Genomic DNA, 26,388 nt, shown 5'->3' on the forward strand with positions numbered 1-26,388 from the left:
TTGCTTATAATTCCCTCCCCCAACAATCTTTACACATCCTGGAAAATGGTCGGTTGTTTCCACCTATTTTTATAAAGTCCATTCATGTCTCACTAGCAAGGTTTTTGCTGACCATGTCAGGCCACAATGATCTCTTCTTTAAATTCTCATGTCATATATACTATCTATATCAGTCATTTAATACTTAATTGCATACAGTACATTGAAACTTGTTTTTCGTGTATAAATTTTATCTCCCCAACTACACGAAAAACTTGGGAGGAAACAGGTTTCTTTTGAATTGTTTTCAGACCCTATATAACATTTCATATTTATTAGGTGCTCAATATATATACTGCGTAAGTGAACTAATGAATGAATAATTTAGTGTTAATTGTGTTTTAAATGCCAGGCTAAGGTGTTTGTATGTTATGTTAAAGGCATGTAGGAGAGACTGACAAATTTTGAGTAGGAAGTATATGACATGATCAGATTTATATCTGATATATATCAATTATCTGATATGAATATCAATTAGGCAACTTTGGAGGTCATTTTGGAGAGGTAAAAACTGAAAGCTGGGTACTAACTGGGATGCTACCATAATAGTCCCAACCAAAAAGTAATGAAGCTGTGACCTATGAAAGAGGCCAGGTGAGTAAAGAAGGAGGTAAAATTAAGAAATGTGGTAGAGATGGAATCATTAAGATTTAACAACTGCTTTGGACAGTTAAATAGATAGAGTTAAAGACATCTCAAATGGGTGATAGAAAATATAATAATGCCATCAACACAACTATTCTGAGATTTGTAATAACACAGCATTTCAGATAGAATGCCTGTAATGAAAAGCCTGATTTTTGTGCTAGGCTTCTTCTTTCTATACAACCTCTCAAATGAAACATAGCACAATCTTTTCCTCTTATTTAATTCTGCAATCAACTCAATGTTCATCTGCAGCCAAGCAAGCATATGCCTTGATTATTCCATGATTATTCAAAATATATCACCCCAACAATCAATATGAGAAAAACCAAATAGATAAAAAATACTTACTGGAGAGATTATGATATTCGATTGGTTAAGAACTGTACCTAATTTTCATTATGTGTGCGATAAATTGAGTATCAACAAATGAGCAAGTATGGATAGGTTACATGTGATATTTATTCCAAATCTCCTTATATTATCTTTCTCCTTACATTATCTTTTTTGGTTTCTGTAAATCAAATACTTGTCAATTTTCCCATCACTATTTAAGGTACCACTACATTCTAGTCAAGTAGGTTCACAACCTCAGTATGATGATGCACTCCCCATTCTTCATTATCCCACAAATCCAATTAGTTTATCAGACCTCATTTCTAATGAAATAGCATCTCTTAACTAGAGTCCTTTGCTCTGCTTACTAATCCCCTCTTTAATGGGGGCTCTCATAGTCTCTTGCCCTTATTACAATGACATCCTAATTAGTTACTCCATTCTACCCCACCAGCCAGTAGCCAAAGTGACTGTCTTAAAACACATGTTTAACCATGTCATTTTGCTACTCTATCAACTCCAATGCCTTCTAATTCACTCTAAGGTCAAATATTATTTCATCTTTATCTCATTCTTTTAAAAATTTTTCCATGTTGTAAGTTTTATAATTAGTAATACATACATATGATTTTGAAATAAGTAAATACACACATATTGAGGATAAATATGCTCAAAAAAATTTATTAACAGGGTACACAATCAAAAACAGTTTGGAGAGCATTGGACTAGAGCACTAAACTATCAAAATAGCCTTCCAAGGACTCTCCCTGCCTCTACTTCCCACAAACAAAAATTCTAATCCAATATGGTCTAGATATCACTAATAAGTTAATGTTATTAAAATATATTTCTCGCAGGATACAAAATAAATCCACATAAATCCTCAGCATTTTTATACATTAACAACACAATCCAACAGCAAGAGATACAAAGAGAAATTCCATTCAAAATAACGGTCGATAGTATAAAATATTTGGGAATATATCTACCAAAGGAGAGTCAGGAATTATATGAGCAAAATTACAAAACACTTGCCACAAAAATAAAGTCAGATTTAAATAATTGGAAAGACATTCAGTGCTCTTGGATAAGCTGAGCAAATATAATTAAGATGACAATACTCCCTAAACTAATCTATTTATTTAGTGCTATACCAATCAGACTTCCAAGAAACTATTTTAATGACCTAGAAAAAATAACAACAGAATTCATATGGAACAACAAAAGGTTGAGAATTTCAAGGGAAGTAATGAAAAAAAAATTAAGTGAAGGTGGTCTAGCTGTACCTGATCTAGAACTGTATTATAAAGCAACAGTCACCAAAACCATTTGGTATTGGCTAAGAAATAGACTAGTTGATCAGTGGCATAGGTTAGGTTCACAGGGCAAGATAGTGAATAAAAATAGCAATCTAGTGTTTGACAAACCCAAAAATCCCAAATTTTGGGATAAGAATTCATTATTTGACAAAAACTGCTGGGAAAACTGGAAATTGGTATGGCAGAAACCGGGCATGGACCCACATTTAATACCACATACTAAGATTAGATCAAAATGGGTCCAAGATTTAGCTATAAAGAACGAAATCATAAATAAATTGGAGGAACATGGGATGGTTTACCTCTCAGACTTGTGGAGGAGAAAGGAGTTTGTGTCCAAGAGAGAACTAGAGACCATTATTGATCACAAAATAGAAAATTTTGATTACACCAAATTAAAAAGTTTATGCACAAACAAAACTAATGCAAACAAGATTAGAAGGGAAGTAACAAATTGGGAAAACATTTTTACAGTTAAAGGTTCTGATAAAGGCCTCATCTCCAAAATATACAGAAAATTGACTCTAATTTATAAGAAATCAAGCCATTCTCCAATTGATAAAAGGTCAAAGGATATGAACAGACAATTTTCAGATGATGAAATTAAAACTATTTCCACTCATATGAAAGAGTGTTCCAAATCACTATTGATCAGAGAAATGCAAATTAAGACAACTCTGAGATATCATTACACACCTGTCAGATTGGCTAAGATGACAGGAACAAATAACGATGAATGTTGGAGGGGCTGTGGGAAAACTGGGACACTGATGCATTGTTGGTGGAGTTGTGAAAGAATCCAACCATTCTGGAGAGCAATCTGGAATTATGCCCAAAAAGTTATCAAAATGTGCATACCCTTTGACCCAGCCATACTACTACTGGGCTTATATCCCAAGGAAATACTAAAGAAGGGAAAGGGACCTGTATGTGCCAAAATATTTGTGGCAGCCCTTTTCATAGTGGCTAGAAGCTGGAAGATGAATGGATGTCCATCAATTGGAGAATGTTTGGGTAAATTATGGTATATGAATGTTATGGAATATTATTGTTCTGTAAGAAATGACCAACAGGAGAAATACAGAGAGGCTTGGAGAGACTTACATCAACTAGTGCTAAGTGAAATGAGCAGAACCAGAAGATCATTATACACTTCAACAATGATACTGTATGAGGATGTATTCTGATGGAAGTGGATATCTTCAACATAGAGAAGAGCTAATCCAATTCCAATTGATTAATGATGGACAGAATCAGCTACATCCAGAAAAGGAACACTGGGAAATGAGTGTAAACTGTTATTTTTACCTTCTGAATCCAATTCTTCCTGCAACAAGAAATTCGGTTCTACACACATATATTGTATCTAGAATATATTGTAATATATTTAACATGTATAAGACTGCCTGCCATCTGGGGGAGGGGGTTGGGGGAGGAAGGGAAAAAATCTGAATAGAAGTAAGTGCAAGGGATAATGTTGTAAAAAAATTACCCATGCATATGTACTGTCAAAAAAAAAGTTATAATTATAAAATAAAATAAAAATTAAATTAAAAAATATATATAATATATATTTCTCATCAACTAACTTTCATCAAGTAACTCATCAAATACATCAAGTAATTAAAAACAAAAACAACCAAAAAACCACTTTCACAACAAAAATTCTGCTCCAATTTGATCTAAATATCACTAAGAAGTTAATGTTCCAAAAATACATTTCTCATCAACTAACTTCCATCAAGTAACTTCTCATCAAGTAGCTTATCAAGTAACTAAAAACAAAAACAACAAAAAACCACTTTTAGCAACTGACTTACAATTCCTACTGAAAGCTACTATAAGCTTAGCTTGATAGGCAAGACTCTCCACAATCTAGTTATCTAACTTATCTTTCTAGCTTACATTCCACATTACTCCTCCTCAAATATTCCACACTCTACTTAAATTGAATGATTAACCATTCTCTAGATTTAGAGTACAACTAGGTATTAGTTTCAGATAGAAAAATCGCCCTAAGGTGGGCAATTTAGAAAACTGACAGTACTTGTATGCAATAGAATGCAATGTTACTAAACCCTAAAAATTACAATATATTATTCTGTTATACCTTCAAAGGAAGAATGGGGGAGGAGGAAAAGTTTGGTGAGAGCTGTAAAAAGAGCAGCTTTTCCTAGGCTTCCAAACAAAAGCCACTGCCAAGTGTGGACACTGATATACCACCTATACCCTACCCTACTATGGGCATCTATCCAAACACCTAATCTCATTATTGTATGTCTGTGGAACCTGGACAATAAACTAGTGACAAGCCAAGAAACTGAATTGCTTAAATTTGAATTATCTTAGGAAGATTCTGAAGATCACTTGGCAAGATAAAATACCAAACACTGAATGAAATCCTTTCTCAAACTAAACCGTCAAGCATTCACACTTTGCTATAAAGGGTGCAACGCAGCGGGGATGACCACACTGTTGGAATGTCAAACATAAATGTGTCGCCAAAAAGCCCATTTTATGGAAAACCCACACAGGGCAAGAGCTCACATAGTGTTAAGAAAACAAAAGGATACAAGGATACTCTCAAAGTCTCAAGAACTTTAGAATTGGTTGTGCAACATGGAAATCTCTGGCACAGGACTGGTCAGCATGGCGTGTCCTTGTCAGAGAAAGTGCTGTGCTCTATAAGCAAAACAGAATGGAAGTAGCTCAAAAGAAATAGAAGATGACTGAGAGGGCAACTGTTCTTGTGCAGCTACTATCATGAAATGAGGGACTAGGGGGTCACTGATCATAGGAAGTCTTAATCACATCTCAAAAATTTCAAGCAACCTGACTAAAATAATGCTGGCCTGGGTAGTCAGAAGATCTATGGTCTAGTTTCTGCTCTAACATTAAATTCTGAGATCTTTGTTTCATTCTCTGAAAAATAAGGAGGTTAGTCAAAGTTTTCTCCAAAATCCTTTCCAATTCTAACTGCCTCTAAGTCTATGGAATTTGGGTATCATTTTTGCCCTTTTTTGATCTTGCACCTTAATTGAACTTCAATTTCAGTAGGAGTTGAATGAACAAGTCATTTCCTTACTTTGGAGCCAACATAACTAGATAATCCCTAATCTCCTTTCCAACTCTGAACTTTATGTCCTGATATGTTGAAGAGTTGCCATCTTCTACCAGATATGAAAAGCAGTCTTTTCTTTTCTAAAAGTTGCCAATCCACATGTACCATCCAATAAAAAAAAAAAAAGCTAAATGCATTTTATTACATGAAAGTTGCCTGTAACTTCACATTTTTATCTTAAATTTAATCAATAGTAATTGTGTGTCTCAAATGATTTAAAATAACTTACATTTCAGACTAGTCACTGAAAAAAAATTAATAAAGCTAAGCTACCAAATAAAATTAATTTGTATAAATAAAGCACTATAAGATACATTTATGTTTTTGTATAGTCCAAATTTAACAGATCATTTATAACATAAAGAACAAACTTCAATGAACATTAGAAGCTAAAACACATGGAAATGGAATGCATTTTACAAAGTTAGCTATTAAAAGCTATAAACCATATTACAAATGTAGTGAGAGTATGAAGTCCTAAGATGGTGGCAATATAGAATACAGATGTCAGAGGCTTTGTTACTGGAAGATATATACAATAAAAACAGAAATGTGAGCTATGAAAGAAGGTAAGGACTACACCTTCTTCCTTCAGCTTTTGTTCTAGCTTAACTTTTTTTATCTTGCAAATGAAGAGGATCTTTGGGCAAAACTGAAATTCTCTCTCCATCCAACTCAAAGTTCCTCTGAGTTTGTTTTGGGAGGCAGCATACTCAATTAGGATCTGAAGAGCACACCATCTTTATTAAGGAATAAAGCAAGAATTACAAGGAATGCCTAACTCTAAATCAGATAGTCTTTTGCAACCACAGACTTCAAATCAGCATCAGACACAGACAGTCAAAAGAATAGACTTAATTTTACTGTGGGAGCTCTGGCTTGCTTTATGGCTGCCTCAACTAAGTTTGGTGGCTCATAATCTCAGTTACAAACTAAAGAGCTGTCAGCATTGCCTTGACAGGAAGAGGTTTTATAATTGCAAATTGGTTGATAGCTGAAAAGCAGCTAAAATTACTTTGAAACATTGAAATACAGAAGGATGAAAGCTTGATGAGCACAACTACTGCATACACCCAGAGGAGAAAATGCACCAAGTCAAGATATAACCTGAAGAAAGCAGAACATGGCCAAAAAACAGCAGAAAATATTGTGACTTCCAAATTTTATCAATAGTATTTATGTTGGAGGTGTGAACTATCTCATCATGGATAACCTCTACATGTGTGAGTTTGTAGTATATGTCCCTTGGCACATATTCCCTGGTCACAGTTTTCTCTTATGAAAGTAACCAGGTGCCCTAGTCAAATGTGGTAATCTATAAGGCAGTATGTATTGAGAGAAATGAGGGATTTTTAATTATTATTTTAGTTGCTATGCTATTTGATTTTCTTCTGAATCAATATGTTCTCTAGTTCCACATTGGTGGGAGCCATAAGCTACGTTTTTGAATGGATCTTGCCCCACAGAGTTCCTCAAGTCTGATATAGCTTTTTTAGGGGTTAACAGGAAATAAGTGATGAATCTTGGATTAATACCCCAAAAAGCAATGCTTTGCTTTTGTTATGGTTTCCTTAATGCTTAGGATAACACAGAGTAAAAACTTATAAATACATACTTACTGAATAAATGAATGAGAAAAGTTACATTAAATTCTAGTCCCATGTTGAATCATGTCATCAACAAAGTAGGTTCTCAAAAGCCTTGCTGACCCAAGCTGAAAAGCTTTTGCATCTATGGGTTCAGCAAACAGAAACACTATCTGTTAATTGAAAATCAGTAAGACTAAATTCTTAAGAGGCTTTCACTGAAAGATTGATCACCAGATGATGAATTTTTATACTCTTAGCAATTTATGAAATCACCTATATTAAGATTTTAAAATACTTTTGATCTGCTTTAGGGGAGTAAGTACTTGCACTGATAAAATTCTGCATCTTTTAAAGCATGTGAAGGAGAAAAAAGTTACAAATTATTTTACCACAAAGTGTTTTCCTTCAGTTGTTACTTCAATGATATGTGGTATACCTAAGTAATAAGCATTCATTTTTTTCTTCTCTCTCAACAAGATTTGAAACAAATTCAATATAATTTCCAAACCACTCAAGCACAATTAAATCACGCCATCTATGATCATCATATAACACAAACTGAAGCATTGAAGTAAAAGCAATTACTTTTTGTAGTACAAAGGCTTATACAACTACAACAGGAGAAATCCAGGACAATCATTTGTAATTGTCCCAAATTTCCATCAAATCCTGATTATACTTTAGAAACATATCAAAGAATAACAAAAAGAATAAAATCTTTTTAAGAATAAGAGGAGATAAGTCAAAATTAATACAAAGGATTTTATTGAGGATCCTGGACAATAGGTAACAAAATATAGATGATACCTTATAATATACCCAAAAGGTTTTTTTAGCATTTATGAAAAAAAGAACTTAGGTACCTGTACTTTGGTACAATTATTTCTTCAATGTTTGAAGAACATACAACTGCTTCTATAAGAGCTATTTAAATGTGTTAATGTATAAGTATGCATTTACATGAAAATAATATAAGCTTTTGGAGGGAATGGGAGGACACATTTTTCAAAATTAACACAGTCTTCCTATTTTATGCAAGATTAATGAGTTTCCATTCCATTTATATTATTACTACCCTTGATTAGTCCCTTGTCATCTTTTTCAAGGACTATTATAATAACCTCTTAATTTGTCTTACTACTTCTATATATTCTATATATTTGTCTAATATACTAATATACAGCTACCAAAATCATATACTCAGCTCCAGGTCTGAGCATGTCACTTCCCTACCTCTGAAATAAGATAAAGTCCTGTCATTCAAGATTCTCATAATCTAACTCCTACCTTTCAAGTCTTATTTCCTATTAATTCCCTTATGTAACTGTGTTCCAACCAGAATGGAATGTTTAACTGTTTTATAAACTTAACATTTCATTTTCACCTCCATAATACACATAAGCCATTCCCTAAGCTGACAATGCACTCCTTCCACTTTTCATGTTTATGAAAAACTTTATCTTCCTTAAGGCTCCAGTCATGTATCACCTCAGGGAAGCCTTTCAAATTACTAATACTCTATCCCTCCTTGAATTATCTTGTATTTATTAATCTATGTTCATGTTGTGTTTTTCCCCCCAGGTAAAAAGTAAGCTCCTTATAAGTAGATTCTATGATTTAGGTTTCTCTTTGTCTTTTCTTTTTTCTTTTTTTCTTTCTTTCTTTTTTTTTTTTTTTTTAATCTGCTCTCATCACAATGCTTGCACGTAGTAGGAACTTAAGAAATGTAAATCAAATTGAATAATTCATACTTATATATAATACTTTACATCTTATAAAACACTTCCTTCACAACAACCCAAAGAAGTAGGGAGATAATACATGCATTATTCCCACTTTACAGATAAGGAAATTGAAGCCCAGTAAGTCAAAGTGACTTGCCTTTGGTTAGTAAGAAGTAGAAAAACCAGGACTGAAGACCAGGCTAAGTCTGATGTTCTTTCTACAACACCATTCAGAATACCATTACCTCCCAAGCCACATGAAAAGAATCTTGGACAAATGAAGCCAACAGGTACATAACTGTAAATAAATTAGATGGTTTCATAGAATTTTTCCTAATTTTTTTCCTTTTTTATCTTTTGTGTTTCTTCCACCTAATATAATTCCCTTTCTTCTCCTTCATATAAACACCAAATCCAGTAAACCTTCTCCTAGACAGTTTTCATAGCTAAATTCTAATTTTTAAAAAAGTCCTACAGTCAAATATAAAGTTGCTTTGACTTTGGTGGCAACCACAAAATGTGTTTTGACAATTAGGATCAGCAGCAAGACAAATAATTTCCAGGTACCTACCCAGAGTTCTTTGTCTTAATCTCCAACCTCAACTTAGTATATATGTGTTCTGACTCAGTCACATCTAGAGGTCAGAGAAGATATACTTCAAGATGTTGAAGTGGTAAGCTTTCAGGTGGGATCCCAACCTCTCATCAGCTGGCAGAAAATATAGATGTAGATATTGAACTGAGTGCTAATAGGGGGAAAGGGGAAGAAGGAAGAAGTGTCTCTCTGAATATTGGATATTAGGCAGTAATGGATAATAAATGAAAGAAAATATTTCAAATCAATAAAATTTGTTATAAAGATAATAAAAAGACATAGCTGCTTCCCTTAAGAGCTTATTGTCTAATAGTGGACATAAGACATGTGTGTAAATAATATAAAGCAGAATGCAATAACCCTAAACAAGAGAACTCCTAAAATATTATTTTTAAATGTGAGAAAAATTTCAGCCAAGCATAGCACAACAAACTCCAGGTTATGACTATTCAGAAGTAATTCACATTTATAGTAATACTTAATTTACAGTGCAATTTCCTCACAAAACTTTAAAAACCTTTAGTGTAGATAGTACAGTTATTATTAGTCCCATTTTAGGGATGAGGAGGTTCAGAGAGGACAGATGACTCATTTATAGCTACAAACCCAATAGACTGCAGAGCTAAGAACTTTGGCTGCCAATCACATGGGCAAGGAACTTCTAGGTCCAGGTAGACACTGACCATCCAAAAGCATTCAATTTATGGGCAGACCCTGAGTGACATATTCATCCTCAAAGCATACTGTTCCAACAATCAGAACTTGGCTCAGAATTGAAGCTATCAGCTGACACATCACCACATGGCTGAAATTAGAGAACCTATATTTCTAGTCTCAGGCAAGAGACAGTTGATTACTGAAGCTAAGGGAGATCCCAGGGACCCTGGACTCCTGACTTTAGACCTATTTTTGTGGGGATAATTCTTCTCACATTCATCTTTCAGGTAACAGAGAAAAAGTGTCATTATAGTAGCTAATAGGGATTTCTACCCAGACATAAGCAGACAGTCCTCTATCCTCATTCCTCTACCTACCTAAAACTTATCTGTAAAATCTGGTTTAAATGTCTTTGTAAGTCAGCTGTATCTCTTTACAAATATTTTGCTATTCATTGCTGCTATTGGGATTATATCCCAAAGAAATACTAAAGAGCGGAAAGGGACCTGTATGTGCCAAAATGTTTGTGGCAGCTCTTTTTGTTGTAGCTAGAAACTGCAAGTTGAATGGATGCCCATCAATTGGAGAATGGTTGGGTAAATTATGGTATATGAAGGTTATGGAATATTATTGCTCTGTAAGAAATGACCAGCAGGATGAATACAGAGAGGCTTGGAGAGACTTACATCAACTGATGCTGAGTGAAATGAATAGAACCAGAAGATCGCTGTACACTTCAATGTTTTATGAAGATGTATTCTGATGGAAGTGGATATCTTCAACATAAAGAAGATCCAACTCACTTCCAGTTGATCAATGATGGACAGAAATAACTACACCCAGAGAAGGAACACTGGGAGGTGAATGTAAATTGTTAGCATTACTGTCTATCTACCCAGGTTACTTATACCTTCAGAATCTAATACTTAATGTGCAACAAGAAAATGGTATTTGCACACATATATTGTATCTAGGTTATATTGTAACACATGTAAAATGTATGGGATTGCCTGTCATGGGAGGAGGGAGTGGAGGGAGGGGGGGGATAATTTGGAAAAATGAATGTAAGGGATAATATTGTAAAAAAAAAATTACTCATGCATATATACTGTGGGGAAAAAAATCTAAATAAAAACAAAACAAAACAAAAAATATTTTGCTATTTCTCCTCCACTAAGTCAATCTGGCCTTTTCCCACCCTAATTATTTCATCTTAATGAGGTTTTGCTATGGTTGATAGCACTTTAAAAACTATAACACTTATTTACAATTTATGATATTCTCAAAGAAATTTATTACCTCTGACTCTGAGACAGAACCTGAAATTTAATATTGCAAATCATAAAATCTTAGATTCAGGGCCAGTTGCTCATCTTTATTTAAACCTCTGTTCTTTCTTGGGTTAACTTAATTGTTTTCAAAGTTATAAAAATGACAGAGCTTATCTTACTTTAAAAAAGAATTTGTTGGTTATTTTTCAGTGACTTTAAGAAGACATTGATAGCAAGAAATCTTGGGAAATTTAGCAAAAACCAATTTCATTTTCTTGAATCTTCTATATGTTAATCTCTTTTCAAGTAGAACAAGAGTTCTTAACATGAGGTATTCAAGGTCTGTGTAGAGCTTTTGGAGGGAAGGTATGAACTTGTCCTTTGTGACTATATTTTGTAATGCATTTAAAAACATGATTCTCAGAAGGAATCTACAAGCTTCATCAGACTGTCTTCTCTTATGAGTTTAAACCAACGAGAGCCTTAGTTTTGTTTCTATATTATCTGAGAACAGGAAACAAGATGTTTTCTGAGTTGCATCAACTACATTTAAATCCTATTCTGCAAAGGAAAAATCAACAAGTCTAGAATCACATGGCCCTTTGTCTTTGTCCTTTGGCCCAAGGAAATGCTAAACTATTACAACTGCCTCCTACTAGGATTCCAAGCTCCCCTACAATATAGGTTTAGCAAGACTGCTCAAACATTCTCTTCTTCGGGTCACTTCATCCCATCACCCCATATTAAAGTTCTAGGGTGTTTTCTCATTGCCATTTGGAGCAAATTCAAAATTCTTACAGCAATGCACTTTAAATCACTTCAGGGCTTAATGGTGGAAAAAGCATTGAAGCTGGAAGACCCGAGCTACAATTTCTACCAGTCCTCTCTGTGTCTGTTTTTCTATATTTCAATTCCATCTTCTAGAAAATGAGCATAACAAACAATACTTGTACTACCTTCCTTATAAGATTGTTAAAAGAAAAGTTATATTTTTTTGAGGCAATACTATATAATAGAAAGAACACTGAACTAGGTAGGAAACCCACATTTGATGAATCCTAGATCTGCCACGTATTAGCCATGACTGTGGACAAGTTGTTCCATTTTTCTATATCTGTTTCCTCATCTGACAAATGGGAAAACATTACCTGCATTAACTACTTTATAATGTTCCTGTGAGGAAAACTTTCTATAAATTGAAAAAGAGTTAAATAGCTATGTAATGACTTTATAATGTCTGTTGGAGACTAGGAAGTGACACTCCATTACCAGAGTACAGCATAGGGTAGCAAAGAAGAGAAGGAGGGGAGGGAAAAGGGAAAGAGGGAAGAAAGGAAATGGAGGGAGGAGAGAGGAGGAGGAGGGAAGTATTACATGGATATATTTCTATATATCCTACATTACTCTTCCAATCAACATCATTTCACAATAATATCATTAACACTTGATGACCAACCACACTATGTCATAAAACTCCACTAGAGCATCTAGCATTCAACTAACAAAAACTTGACACATTTTATCATTGTTTCTACAGAATAAAATACCCTCTCTTAATACTGTTTTACTTGTGTTTTCAGAAAACTACATTGTCTATAGTGAATATGTTGTCCTAACAACTAATTTTTTTTGTACTAGACATAACAATCTTGTAACATAAATTAAACACCTTATAAAGAAGCGAATGCTCTGAACATATTTATACATTATTGTTTAGTTATGTCTCACTCTTTATGATCCCCTGAACCATTCTGTCCATGGAATTTTCTTGGCACAGATATCTGGAGTGGCCTGCCATTTCCTTTGACAGCAGATTAAGATAAACAGAATTAAGTACTTTGCCCAGGGTCACATAGCCAATAAGTATTTGAGATCAGCTTTGAATTCAGGTCTTCCCAACTCGAGGCTTAGCAATATGTTCATGGAGTCACCTAGCTGCCTCCTATATTTATATAGTCCCTACTCTAAAAACGTAAGTTCATGAATATGTTTTAAAATGTTCAAAATATACCATCAAAGAATTTGCTCGAACTTCATACTTCAATTCTCATTTTAAAGGGAATAAGGAAATCTGTTGTATCCTACACCAAATAAAACGTCATAGAATAAAAAGATTGAGATTGCCCCCAGAGGGTTTAGAGGAATTTGCGAGAAGCCCACAAAAGCATGAATTGAAGACAAAGAAAAACTTGCTTATTTCAGTTTGCCGGAGAATAGATAAATGAAAAAATAGCAGTTTAAAAATAATTGGAAAAAAACTAAGGTCAAAGACAATGGACAATGTTGGTATCAAATTATTAAAAACAAAACAAACAAAAAAACACTTTTCTTTCGTCTCTGTTAATAATCTAAAAACCACAAGAGTAGCATGCACTATACAATCAACTCTCCTATGTGAACTTGCTTAACTGTTTTCAGGGAATGTACTTTCTAGGGAATTTCTTGGGATGTTTATTGAGTAATTTCTTGTCATAGAATAAAATTTATCAATAAATTTTAAAAGAAAAGAAATACTTAACCTTCCAAGTTTACAGTGTTTAAGGTTAAAAAAAATACATGTTTTTGTCTGCTCTAAGAGCCTCATTCTAAAAAGTGAAATTGATATTTCAATATAAAAGATTTAACACCCTATTCAAGATGAATTCCAACTATTGAAGGACTCCAGTTTCTAAATACACTATAATCACTCTTATTTTTTAAATGACACAATTGTCAATTGTAGTTACTTGTACTGTATGCTGACCTGACACACTTTATTTAATCTGCTGCACCCTTTTTCCATTCCCAAAAACCTGTCAAACAATACAAGCCACATGCAAAAGTGAGAAGCTGGGGTAATGCTCTTCAACCTTACTTTGCCTGTGCTCTGCAGAGTGAAGAAGACATCAAACTATCAAGCATAAAGGTTCTGAGGTTAGCAAAAAGCATTTCAGTGAACTACAAAGTACAGTTTCATATTTTCAGTGAATTCAGTTTTTTTTTAATTATTTATCTCCAGTACCTTAGTATTTAAATTTACCATAGTAAACTTGGAGGCAGGAAAATGTCAAGGATTAAACAATTATCTTTTTGTCAGGGAATAGAATTATAAAAGTGCCAATGGACTTGGATGAGTCCCCACACAATCATATATGTCAGTGCCAAAAGAGACTTTAAAGATCACTGAAGTGCAACCATACCACAAAACATAATTATTATATGAATGGAAGGTTTTACAACTAATTTTTTAAAACACTATACTTCCCCATGTATGTATACTTCTTAAATAGGATTCTCCTAATTAAGATTTTGGTTTAAAAAAAAAAAAAAAAAAACAAGTTTAGAAATGTGACAGATAAATTAAATTGTTGATTCTTGGCACAATTTTTGTGATATTCTTCATTCCCTAACCTGTTCAAATCCATGCTTTATACTGCAAAATGATGCCAAATAAAAGCAATTCAACAAAAATATAGCATACTAATGCTATACAGACCTTTACTTAAGGCTAACAATAATTAAAAAGGTTTGTGATTTTGGTAGACTAAATAAAAGTCTTAAAATTCTTTAAAAAAAAAAAAAAGAAAAAAGAAAAGCTAGAATCTATATTCAGTTAATAATAGCTTGAATTTGTATTAAACTGTTCAAAATGTTTTCATATATTATTTGATCCCTATTATAAATAACCCTGCAGGAAGTTAAGCATGTGATATCTCCATTTTGCAGATGAGGAAACTGAGGCCCAAAGGAGATGTATAACTTTCAAACATTTTCAAGAAACTAAAAGACAATCTTTCTGATATGACTGGCAAGCAATTGGGGAACAAAATATTTTACAAAATGAAGTTAAATGGTAAGTTTCTCCTTGTGGTTTTTTTTTCTTATAGTAAATTTCAAAAGTTCTTAATTATGTTGAATAATATCTTCCAACCTACCTACCACATCAGTTTAAAAAGTTATAGAGAAATTAAAAAGTTACGTATACTTTAAAATCATCCTTCTCTCTGAAAGTCTCACCTGTATCAGGACACTATTATTGATACCTAAAATCACAAGAGCAAAAATCAAATTGATTTTAAGGTCCTGATAATTAAAATCATACTAGGACAATTAATCAGCCACAGGGAATGGAAAGACAGAAATACACATACCTTTCAACTGGTCAGCAACAACGCTCTGGCCAACTCGTTCAATAACTTTCCCATCCTCCATTTCATAACGATCATCTAAATATTTTGCTGTAGCCTCCGAAATATGAACCTTGCCAGCCACACCCAGCTGTTCCATAAGATTGGCTAAGTTCACATCATTTGACCACACGTCAAATTTAAACCTCCTCATGCCCAGAATGCCACATAAAACTGTCCCAGTGTGAACCCCAACTCGCATGTTCACCATTTCTTTCTTCTCCTGGCAGAACTGTTCGATGGCTTTAATCATGCCCAAACCCATTTCGATACAGCAATAGGCATGATCTGCTCTGGGTTCTGGACATCCCGCTACACAATAATAGCAGTCACCCAGAGTACTTATTTTCTCACATTTTGTATCTTCACATAAACGGTCAAAACGACCAAATAAATCATTCAGGAGACCCACCAGGGCATGGGCAGACTTGTTGGCACTCATTTTTGTGAAACCAACAATATCTGCAAACAAAATGCTTACTTGTTCAATTTGCTGCATCTTAAAAGGACGAAATATTATAGGAGTTTTCTGTATGGAAGACTTTTTCTTCCTATTCTTGGGGCTTGAGGTGGAGTGCCGTTTGACTGAGTTCTCACTTTCATCATCCCCCTGCTTCATTAAGTCATCAGCAATGATTCTTGGCATCACAGAGTGAATCATTCGCTCTTTCAGGGCTTTCTCTACCTCCAAGTCTTTCCCATGCATAATTGATTGTCCCACTTTAAGGAATGTGCTCCTCGATCTAACTTCGGACATGATAAATAAGTGGATCCCTATAGCATGAATACATATGTGGAGCAAAGCTTTGCTTAGCAACTCCCAGTGCATATGTCTCATTCCAGATGATGGGAAACAGCATTCATCTCGGAAATGATACCCAAAGAGCTCAAAAAGAATAGAATAGGCTACTCCCAAAAACAAGCTTAAATACAGAGGTAAGTGCATAACAGCATAGAGTAACAAGAGCACTTCAATGCACATTGAAAAACTGCCTACTTGAGATAAGCAAGTGTCTGTGGATAGAGCAAGAGGAGTATGATTGGAGCTGTCATCCCTTCCTGAGAGAGGTGTCAAAACCTGAAACTGTGAAGCTAGAGTCAGAGTAAAAACCAGGAGAATGAGGATCAGTGAGGTCCATACATAGTGTCGAGCATAATGCTTGGTGAAGGTAAATAGAAAAAAACACACACACACCAAAAGGAAGCACAGAGTGGGTACCACAAAGACAATCAATTTAGATCGCATGTGGATACCAAAATAGATGCCCCAGAGAAGACAGGCCACGCCGATGTAGAAGAGAGCATAGCGAAACCTGCGCTGGGTCTGGGGAAAGCACCTTTCCATACAAGCCTCCTCTAGGTTGGTTGAGTCAAATTTAGGGTTCCACCATCTACTAGAAGCTCTCTCAAAAAGCTGTGGCAGTTTCTTTTTCCTGCGGAGGCCTCGGCTTCCACCCCCAGTTCTCCTAGGAAGCCCCCCCGATTCACCTGAGCTACTACAACTGGAGGAGATGCTATATTTGCAGTGTTTGGGGTGAGGGTTGGAAGAACAGCCCAAATGCTGCTTGGGGTTGATTTTTACCCGAACACTGTTGCTGTCTCCACTGGAGTCACAGCTTACCTCCGTGCTGTGGTGATGCAGCAACTGCTGGTGTGGAGGGGAAGCCATGTTGCCAAATATCTTAAAGGTTACTGGAAATTATTAAAATAATCTTGATTATATCAATATATCTGCCTATGGATGGGTGAACGCCAAAAGATCTGTAGACTTTTTGAACATTCACCCCGGGTGCTTTGAATGTCCGGTTGAGTTCTCACAAATGCTCACAGCATTTGCTGGTCTAATCAGTGCTTCGGCTGTTCAGGTTCAAGCCAAAAAGTTAAAAGGTAAAAACCTAAAAAGACCCACGTATTCATGAAAGATGCTGGAATACGTAATACCAACTTATTTCCCAGATTCCTCTCTACTGACTTTGACCCTTCTGGTAGTCGATTGCAGTGTTGCTTTCCCTCCTCCCACACTGTCCTCCAACAAATTGCAAATCTTTGGGGAAGTCCAAATCTTGATCACTCTCAGCATAACAATCTCTTTTCCGAAAACAACTCTCTCTCCTTAAGAGTACTTCATCCTCCGGGGGAAAAACAAATGTAATGCAGCCCTACCCCCCCCAAAAAAAATTTTTTTTAAAGACGAAGAAGCCTTGATCTTTCTTCCCTCTACATTAAAGGCGCCGTTGTGACAATGACAAGGCTGCTTCCCACCGCGATAGAACCATCCTCTGCTCTGCTTGAAGAAGAACGGATCCAACCCGCAAAAGGTTGCTCGGCTTCCTCCTTATTTCTCGCTATTGGGGAGCTCCGTTTCACCGCCCCCTCTTTGCCCGGTCCCTGCAGAGTCTTTCCAGGCGAAGGGCTGGGGCTGGCAAAAACAGAGAGGTCGTCCCTTTCCCGCAGTAAAGCAGACCCAAGAGTTTACAGCAGGGAGCCGACGTCCCGAGCCCGGGTCGGGGTGGCGGGGGCCGCACAGGGAAGAGCCCGCCTCCCCCCGCCCAGTGCCGGACTGATGCGGGCTGCTGACTCCTGCCCTCGCCGGGCTCCCCCTCCTACGTCGGGCAGGCGGCTGCCCACCAGTCTTGTTCCCGTTTAGCGGGGCCTGGTTCCCGGCGGCTGCGGCGCCCCGCGCTTTCCTGACCTCCGCGTCCCGGCTCCGGGCGCTAAGGATCTGGGGGGAGATCTGAGGGGGAGGGGGAAACCCACACCCTCTTGCGACCCAGTCCGAGGATGCGGGGACTGAAGGTTCGCTTCTTCCGAGCGGTCTCTTGTCCCACGGCTTCCGCGGCGGAGGTGGCGCCCCGGCTTCTCCTCCCGCCTCCAGGCGCTGCCCCCGGCGATTCGAGGGACCGGCGTGCCCGGCGGGGGAGACGGGGAGAATCCCGGCCTGGCGGGGGATCGCAGGGCCGCCCTGCGGGGGGGCGCTGCCTCCCCTCAGCCCGGGGGAGGGCGGACTTCGCGGGAGCAGCCGCTGCCGCAGAGCCCTGGGCTCCCTCAGGGCGTCTTCCCCGCGGCCCCAGCGGAGGAAGCCCTCGGCAACTAGCCGCCTGCCCCTGAGCCCTTCACTCCCCGGGGGCCGCTCCGGGGACCCGGAGCCCAGGCTGAAGATGCCGCTGCAGTCGCGGCCGCCTCTGCTTCTTCTGCTGCTGGGGTTGTGGTTGCTGCCGCTGCTGCCGCTGCCGCTTCATGTCGGAGGAGCTGCCGCCGCCACCATCTTCTCCCCACCTCCCGCTGTCACTGACAGACTCGCGCCCGCGCACCGCCCCTCGCCCCTCCGCAACGCGCACGCGCAGCACGGTCACGCCACTTCCCAGGCCGCGGGTCGGGCGGCTCGCTCTCCCCCGCAGGCGCTGTGGGCGCGCGCTCTCTGGCGCTCACCCTCTCCCTCCTGCAGGGGCGCGCGCGCCCCCATTCCTAGGTCCCCTCTAGGGATCTTCGCCTACGAGCACTAAGCGAGCTCGCGGGCCTCGCGCGTGACTAGGCGCCCCGGGAGGACGGAGATCGGAGGCGGGGAAGGAGAGAAAGAAGCCGAGGCGCAGTTATTAGGAAGCGCTGCAGTCTGGAGTCCGGGCTCCCGCGGGCGCGGGCTCGGCCCCTATCGCGGGAGGGCGCGGGCGCGCTGCCTCCGGGGTGTCCAGGAGAGGGATGCGCGGAGTGGGGGGCTACCCCGCGGAGTACCGAGGAGGGGATGCCACGGAGCCCGGCACTCCCGGAAACGGCAGTCCCTGCGGAAGAGGCGGCAGCACGGAGTGTAGTCCCCGGTTCTCGGAGTCCCTTCGCCCCTGGGGCTGAGCCCCTGCAGAAGCCAGGGGAAACTGAAATCTCATCCCATTTCTTAACACCGGGGAGCCTGAGAGCCTGAGCGATGCGCCCCCTCAAAACCCCCAGATTCGCTCTGATTCTAAGTATTCTAGAAAAACTTGCGATTTCAAAGGCTCTCCTAGAGAATCTTTTATAAAGCGAAGACTTTGGCCACTTCCAAATTTATGTTTTGCATATATTTAAGTTTTCACAAGAGGGAGGGGACTTCTATGTAAAAACACCAAGTCAGCCAAGGCACCAAGTCTATTAAGAGCTACAGTGTTTCCAGGTATCAAGTTATCCCTTGAATTTGTTGGCAGCGTTCCAAGAACTATGCAAGTCTCTCCCAGGTTGTACCCCTAAGCTTAACATTTATACTTTGTTACCAGGGAGGTGGGGAAAGAAAGGGAGGAGTAATTGAGAAATGACTACGATGGTTTGTTTTTTAAAGCATCAACAAAAAATCTTTTTTTTTTCTAAAAAGGAAGTTTGACGTTCCCACCCCCAAAGAACCAAAGTTCTGTAACCACAACTAGCACCAGATTCTGCAGACTGGAAGCGCCTCACTTTGTCCTTCGCCTTACCTTCCTGCTCACGCAGCGAGATGTCTGAGCTGAGTATTACGTTCAAATGATCTAATCCACCACCTCATTCCTATAAATAAGAAAACTGAGGCGCGAAAAGTGGTCTGCCCAAGGTAAAAAGTAATGGCAGTTCTAAGTTTGATTAAAGGTATCCTGATTCTCATTTTGGGGCTTTTTCTAACCTTTTCCCGCAAGAATTCTGTGGATTACCATTGATCTGGCTCCACCCTACCCCTCTAGTCTCCTATTTCACAACACAAACGGGTTCTAGCTTCAGCCAAGCTCCCGTTTCTCTCATAAATCACCAAGCTTAGTCCTCCCTTCCATTTCTTTGCTCGTGCTTCATCTGCAATCTCACAAAAAAATGTTTCCTTTGTCTTCTTCGAGATCCAGTTTAAATTCCACTTCCTTTGCCGGACTTTGCAAATCTAGGCTATTCTGATCCATTTTAGGCCGCTGGATTCTTTTCTGAGTTCCTGCAGCACTCATTTGAAAACTTATCCATTAATCTGTTTTGTGTGTATATGTCTTGTCTCATCAAGTAGACTCTAAACTCTTGGGGACCATGGGATTAGGGGTAAGGAGACAAGGATACGGGTAAAGAGTATAGTAATGTGAGTCAGGAGATGAAGGAATCTAACTTTGACTTTGCCACTAAATCACTGCATGCTCTTCAGCAAGTCATTTCATTTCTCTGGGCTTCAGTTTCCCATCTAAAAAATAAAGGAATTTTTCTTTTGTTTTTACATAGCATGACCAAGATGGGAATATGTTTAGAATAATTGCATATATTTAACCTGTATCAGATTGCTTGCTGACTTGGGGAAGAGGAAGGGGAGAAAGAGAGAAAATTTTGGAATGCAAGCTTTTACAAAGATGAATGTTGAAAATTATCTTTGCATGTATTTGGAAAAATTTAAAAATGGTTCTCTTAAGCCTTTTCTAGTTCTGATATTTTAGGTTCCATGTTGGACTTTTTGTGTCCTCCTCTCATCTCCAGGGTTCAGCACGTTGCTGTTATTCAGTTGTGTCTGATTCTTTGTGACTCTGTAGACTAACTGTTCATTAGATTTAGATTTGCTTGGCAAAAATATTAGAATAGTTCACCTTTTCTTCTCCAGTACATCCTTTTGTCAGGCAACAGAGGTTTAGTGACTTGGCCAGGGTCATACAGCTAGAACGTATCTGAGGCTGGATTTGAACTCAGGTCTTTTGACTCCAGGCCCAGTGCTTTATCCCCTGAGCCATCATTTGCCTCTGTTTAGCACATAATAATTCTAATTTCATTCTATAAATTCTAGTTGAAGGAAGGAATAATTGGATTCCCTGGATTCATCCCTCCATTTTCTGGTTTTCTTAAAAATAGTTGATAAAATACTGCCTGTTTTACAGGCAGTTGACTGTTTTCCCCCTATTCTTTCCAAATCAGTTTCATTCAGTACACTATTAGTTTTACATAGCTTTAACACAAGTAATTAATGAATTATATTTACTTTGTAGAACCAAGGCAAGAGCAAAAAAACAAAATTTTGCAATCGTGCATATATATATATATATATATATATATATATACACACACTCATACACACACACACATGTACTCCCTAGTCCAACTGCTTCTCCCTTGATTAAAAGTATTAGAACTTGAGCACTTTGAATACCATGTTGGAATGACTTCTATGTTTCCATAATGGTTGGTTCCTAGTCGGAGTTTCCAATGATACTTCTGCTCCAGAAAACTATCAGAGGTGTGTTACCTTCTGGATACTGGATAGAAATCTAAGATCCCATCTATGGAATCCATCCCAGGCTTCTAACACTTCTGTATAGTTCTTTCCACGTTTATGAAGAGGGTAGAAACAATTTTCACTCATTTGCAATGTCATATTAACACAAAAAGAGTTATACACAATCATTATGAAGAATTATGAAGGCCTTTTTAGTTAAATGGCAATTTGCATAGCAATGTGTCTGATCACACACACAGTTGTATCTCAATTTGACCTGCCTGTCCTAGTACTTCCATGGGAGTCCCTCTAGTCCATGCAATAGATATGGTGATAATGCTCTTATTGCTTTAGTACAAGTACCTTTTTGATCTCTGAGCTGTTCTCATCAAACCAGTTCTCAATGTCAGTGAATATAGTATCCATGCTGTTGATAACAACTTGGAGGAGTTACCTACTCAATATTCAAGTAGATACTTGGAAATAGAGCTCCCAGTTTAATTTGATAGGTGCTTTATATGTAAAAATGTAGCTTTCACAAGGCATGAGCTTTGAGTTCTTTTTCTAAGTGTAGAGACAACGATCTGAACTAATGTTGACCCCTGCCTTTTTGTAAGTGAAGACACACATTTTCAAGATGAATGGCCAGAAAATATTAGGCATAAGAGCATAAAATAACAGAATGTTGGATTTGGAAGGAATCTTAATGACCATGTAGTTCAATCCATTTATTTTATGGAAGAAGAAACTAAGGTCCAAAAAAGGGGAAGTAGCATGATGATAAGATGATAAGATATGGTCAAGATATTCTTGGCAGGTGTTTTCATTCTCTAGGCATGAGATATTAAAACATTTATGTAGTCTGAGTACAACTTTATGGAGTTTTTTTATTTTCAGAGTGCAAGTAAGAAATATTTGAGCCAATATTCTTTATGCAGAATTTAAAACCACAAATGGCATCATGATAGTATCTTCAGTTTTCACTGTTAAGCAATGTCATAATTAATGACCTACAACTAGGTAGTACAGTGGGTAGAACACTGATCCTGACCCTGGGCAAGTTGCTTAACTCAGCTTACCTCATCTGTAAAGTGACATGGAGAATCCAAAGCAAACTATGGAAATTGAATATAAATCAATACATATTATGTTAACTTCTGTTTTCTATTTTTTAAAAATTCTCTCCTATGCTTTTTCCCTCTTGTTCTGATTTTTCTCTCCCAACATGATTCATAAAACAATGTGTATTTTTTAAGTTAATTAATTAATTTTAAAATGAGCTGGAAAAGGCAATAGCAAACTACTTTAGTATCTGCCAAGAAAACTCAAAATGGGGTCACAAAGAGTCAGACACTCCTGAAAAATGACTGAACAAAAAGAACTAAAATTAAAATTTTGTACATAATAAAGCACCAATGAAATTGCCAGGAGCAAATGATAAGAGAGAAGGTGGGAATAAACATCACCCAAACAGAAGCAATAGATAAACATCACCCTGATTAAAGGAAAAAATACCCTAAGATACCAAGATATTTTTTCTAAGGAATCTGCAATCCCATCCTCCAAAAGTGAGCCATTTGGCAGCTTCCTATTTTTATAAATTATTCTTGTTAACTAATTATTAAGGGCAGTTATTTCCCCACTTTTGTCATTCAAGAAGCCTATACTAAAGTGTAAGGGTATAATGGGTTAACCCCACAGCAAACAGAGATATTTTGGGAGATTAAACTGAAAACCCCCCCAAAAAATCTTCAAAATATCAGGTTAGGAGCCAAAAAGACTCTTAGGGATCATTAAGTTCAACTCCTTTATTTTACAGAGGAGGAAATTAAAGTTCTAAAGAGTGTCTTGTCCAAGGTTAGTCAATCTTCAGTCAGTCAGTAAACATTTATTAAGTGCAAAGCACTGTGCTAAATACTGAAGGTACATAAAAAAAGCAAAATAGAATCCCTGCACACAAAAAGCACACAATCTAATAGGGAAAAACAATTAAAAAAAAAAAAAAAAAAAAAAACCCTAAAGGCAGAGTATACTGCATGTGGAGTTGAAGAAGTTCTTGCAGTCAGATGAGAAAAGATGAGGTGTCTGCCCTGGGTCCCCCCTTCTTATAAAGAAAAATTAGGAGGAGTTTGGAGAACTTTCTCTAATTCGAGGGAAAGAGGGGCCCAAGTACCTGGGATATTGAAGAGGTGTGAGTTTCAGGGTTAATTTGATCTTGCAAAAATGAGTTTCTAGAGACAGTGAAGAAGTCCAGGAAAGTATCCAGGGAGAAAGGTAACAAACAGAGAAAGGTTTACTTAAGTCTTATGGAAATTTAGATTCAGTTTTGTTATCCTTCACTTGTGTCTGACTTTTTGTGAACCCTTGGACTATTTTTTCCCATGGAATTTTCTTGGCAAAGATACTAGAGTTTGCTATTTTCTTCTCCAGTGGATCACTTTTTTTTTTTTTGAAAGGGATGGTGGTAATCAGAGCTCTCCATTATGACCTATCCTACTTGAGTACCCTTGTACAACATAGCTCATAGTTTCATTGAGCCAGTCCAGCCCTTTTGCCACAACTAGGCAATAATGAAAAGGGATGTTTTAGGCATGGGGTCATAAAGTTAGTGAGTATCTGAGATAGAATTTGAATTTAGGGCTTTCTATCTCTAAGACCAGCATTCTATCTACTTCACTACTAAGCTATTCCAAATTCAGCTTAGATACAGTCAAATTTCAGGGATTTAAAGTGTTAGACGTGCAGGGGACCTTCAAGTCCATTATGTCCATTTACAGAGAAAATGATCAAAATCCAGAGTTAGAGCAAGGCCTGAAGGAATCTAAGTCCCTTGATTCCTATTTTAGAGCTTTTTCAGTCAGGTCATAGAGCTGTGTCTTCCCTGAGGAGTGGAGATAGGGGGCAGGTCTTTGAGTGCTGGCCTTTAGTCCCAAAATTCAAGAAAATGGCTGAATATGGAACTCTTCCTTCCTGCTATACTTTGTCCCACATTCACTTACTACTACCAATCAATCTGGGCCCCATCTCAGGGAAAATTTTGAGCAGCTCGAAAAGAAGAAAGAAGAGATCATATGAATGAGAAGCAACAGCATTTCCAGGAAGGCAGCATCTTCCAGCAAGGGATAAGGAGCTGGTTTCCTCCATTGCCTTGATCTGCTGCTCAGTTACATCTAAACACAGGGCCTAGATCCTTCCAAATAGCAGCCACAGCTGACTTCTTGGCCTAAGGTAGCATTTCCCTCTTCCCTAAAACAACCTTACTCCTATCCCTACAGGACTTCATGGTCCTGAAGTGCCTGTCTCTGAATTCAAAAGACAACCTATCATACTTCTACTTGGTCATGCTGTCCCCACCCACAACCCTAGATGGGTCACCGAAAAGTGAAATTTCAAATTTCAAGAAAAAGAAAAGATCCCTTCAATGGGTAATAGAGGTGTTAGCAGGAAGGCATGAGATCCCATCTCCCTTCACTTACTTTTGCCCTTCTTTCAGGCTCTATCTCTGTCTCTATCTCTTTCTCTCTGTATATGTGTCTGGCTCTTTGTCTGCCTGTTTTTCAATCTCTCCCTATCTTTCTCCATCTCACTCTGACTTTCTGTCTGTCTGTCTTTGTCTCTCTTCTCAGCAGATGGAGATGGGGAGCCCAGCTTCCTAGAACACCTCTGGTCTCTGGGTCACTCAGATACAGTGCTTCCCATTCTCACTTGGCAATGAGACGTACTTTTAAGGGGTCCCTGTAGAGCCACTGGAGCTGTCACTGAGGACACTAGCTCTTTGGATCAGGGCTGAGCCTTATTCACTAGTCCTTGGAAGGATCAGAACTCAAGATTCTGTGAGATGCAGTTTCCAAGTCTATCTTTGCCCTTCTCCCAATGAATCTTCCTAGACAGTCAAGCTATATGTCCAGTCAAAGCCTTGCTTCCACTCCAGTTTTCATCATCACTGCTTCTACACAACCACAACTCCACTCCCATCAATATCTGTTCCTTCTTTTTTCCTTAAAGGAATATTAGTATAGGCAGCTATTCTTTAAGTTTACCTGGGGCAAATTTACTATCCTAGAACAAAGCCTTGATTATCCTACCTTAGTTATATTTCAGGCAAAATATCATCAGCAACTCTGTCAAGCAGAAGAAGGCTATTATTATTCTGATGGACCCTATTTGACCAAGTGGTTTTTTGCCATATTTTGATATTGTTACCAACCCATATTCTATAATTCCTTTAGTTGTAACATTTTAACATTTTTAATAATCAATTTGTTAAATATTGTCATAACTATAATAGAGAATATAAATATATTCTTGAAGAATCTTTCAATTTCTTCATTTGCACTCATCAACTATGATGTGGAGTAAGAGAAGTTGGTTTTAGAATTGTAAAATTCTCATTTCTGAGTATTAACTCTTCCACCTTGTTGTGGGTTCATTGACAAGTCCAATAATATCTCTAAATCTCAATTACCTCATCTTTAAAGAGTTTTTGTGTGGAAAGCAATTTATAACTTTTAAAGTATTATTTAAATATTGTATTACTACTATTATTTGTGGGACCTTATATACTAGTAATCAAATGTTCCTGTTTTAGCCAGAAATATGGAGACAGACATCTATTTCCAAGATAAGTAAATAGATAAATTGAGCACTTATTAAGCACTGTGTGCTAGGAACTATGCTAGGAAAGTTTGAGAGAGAAGCAACTCTCAGAATGCCATGTCAATGTTTTTCCAAAGATGAAAAACCTCTCCAGAAGAAAATTTCCA

At 37.8% G+C, this 26,388-nt stretch overlaps 1 protein-coding gene across 2 annotated transcripts in view; it reads right to left on the reverse strand.

Annotated features, from left to right (window-relative positions):
• ADCY9 (adenylate cyclase 9) overlaps nt 1–17,288 on the reverse strand; it is a 175,991-nt gene extending 158,703 nt beyond the window's left edge. For both annotated transcript variants that reach the window (XM_074279997.1, XM_074279996.1), the window contains exon 1: nt 15,427–17,288. In XM_074279997.1, coding sequence (XP_074136098.1) covers nt 15,427–17,131 — 1,705 coding nt within the window. In that variant the 5' untranslated portion in view covers nt 17,132–17,288. The remainder of the gene's footprint in view (nt 1–15,426) is intronic.
• Nucleotides 17,289–26,388: the final 9,100 nt, after the last annotated feature.

Source organism: Sminthopsis crassicaudata, chromosome 1, assembly GCF_048593235.1.
Source record: "Sminthopsis crassicaudata isolate SCR6 chromosome 1, ASM4859323v1, whole genome shotgun sequence".
In the NCBI taxonomy this organism is placed as follows: Eukaryota; Metazoa; Chordata; class Mammalia; order Dasyuromorphia; family Dasyuridae; genus Sminthopsis; species Sminthopsis crassicaudata.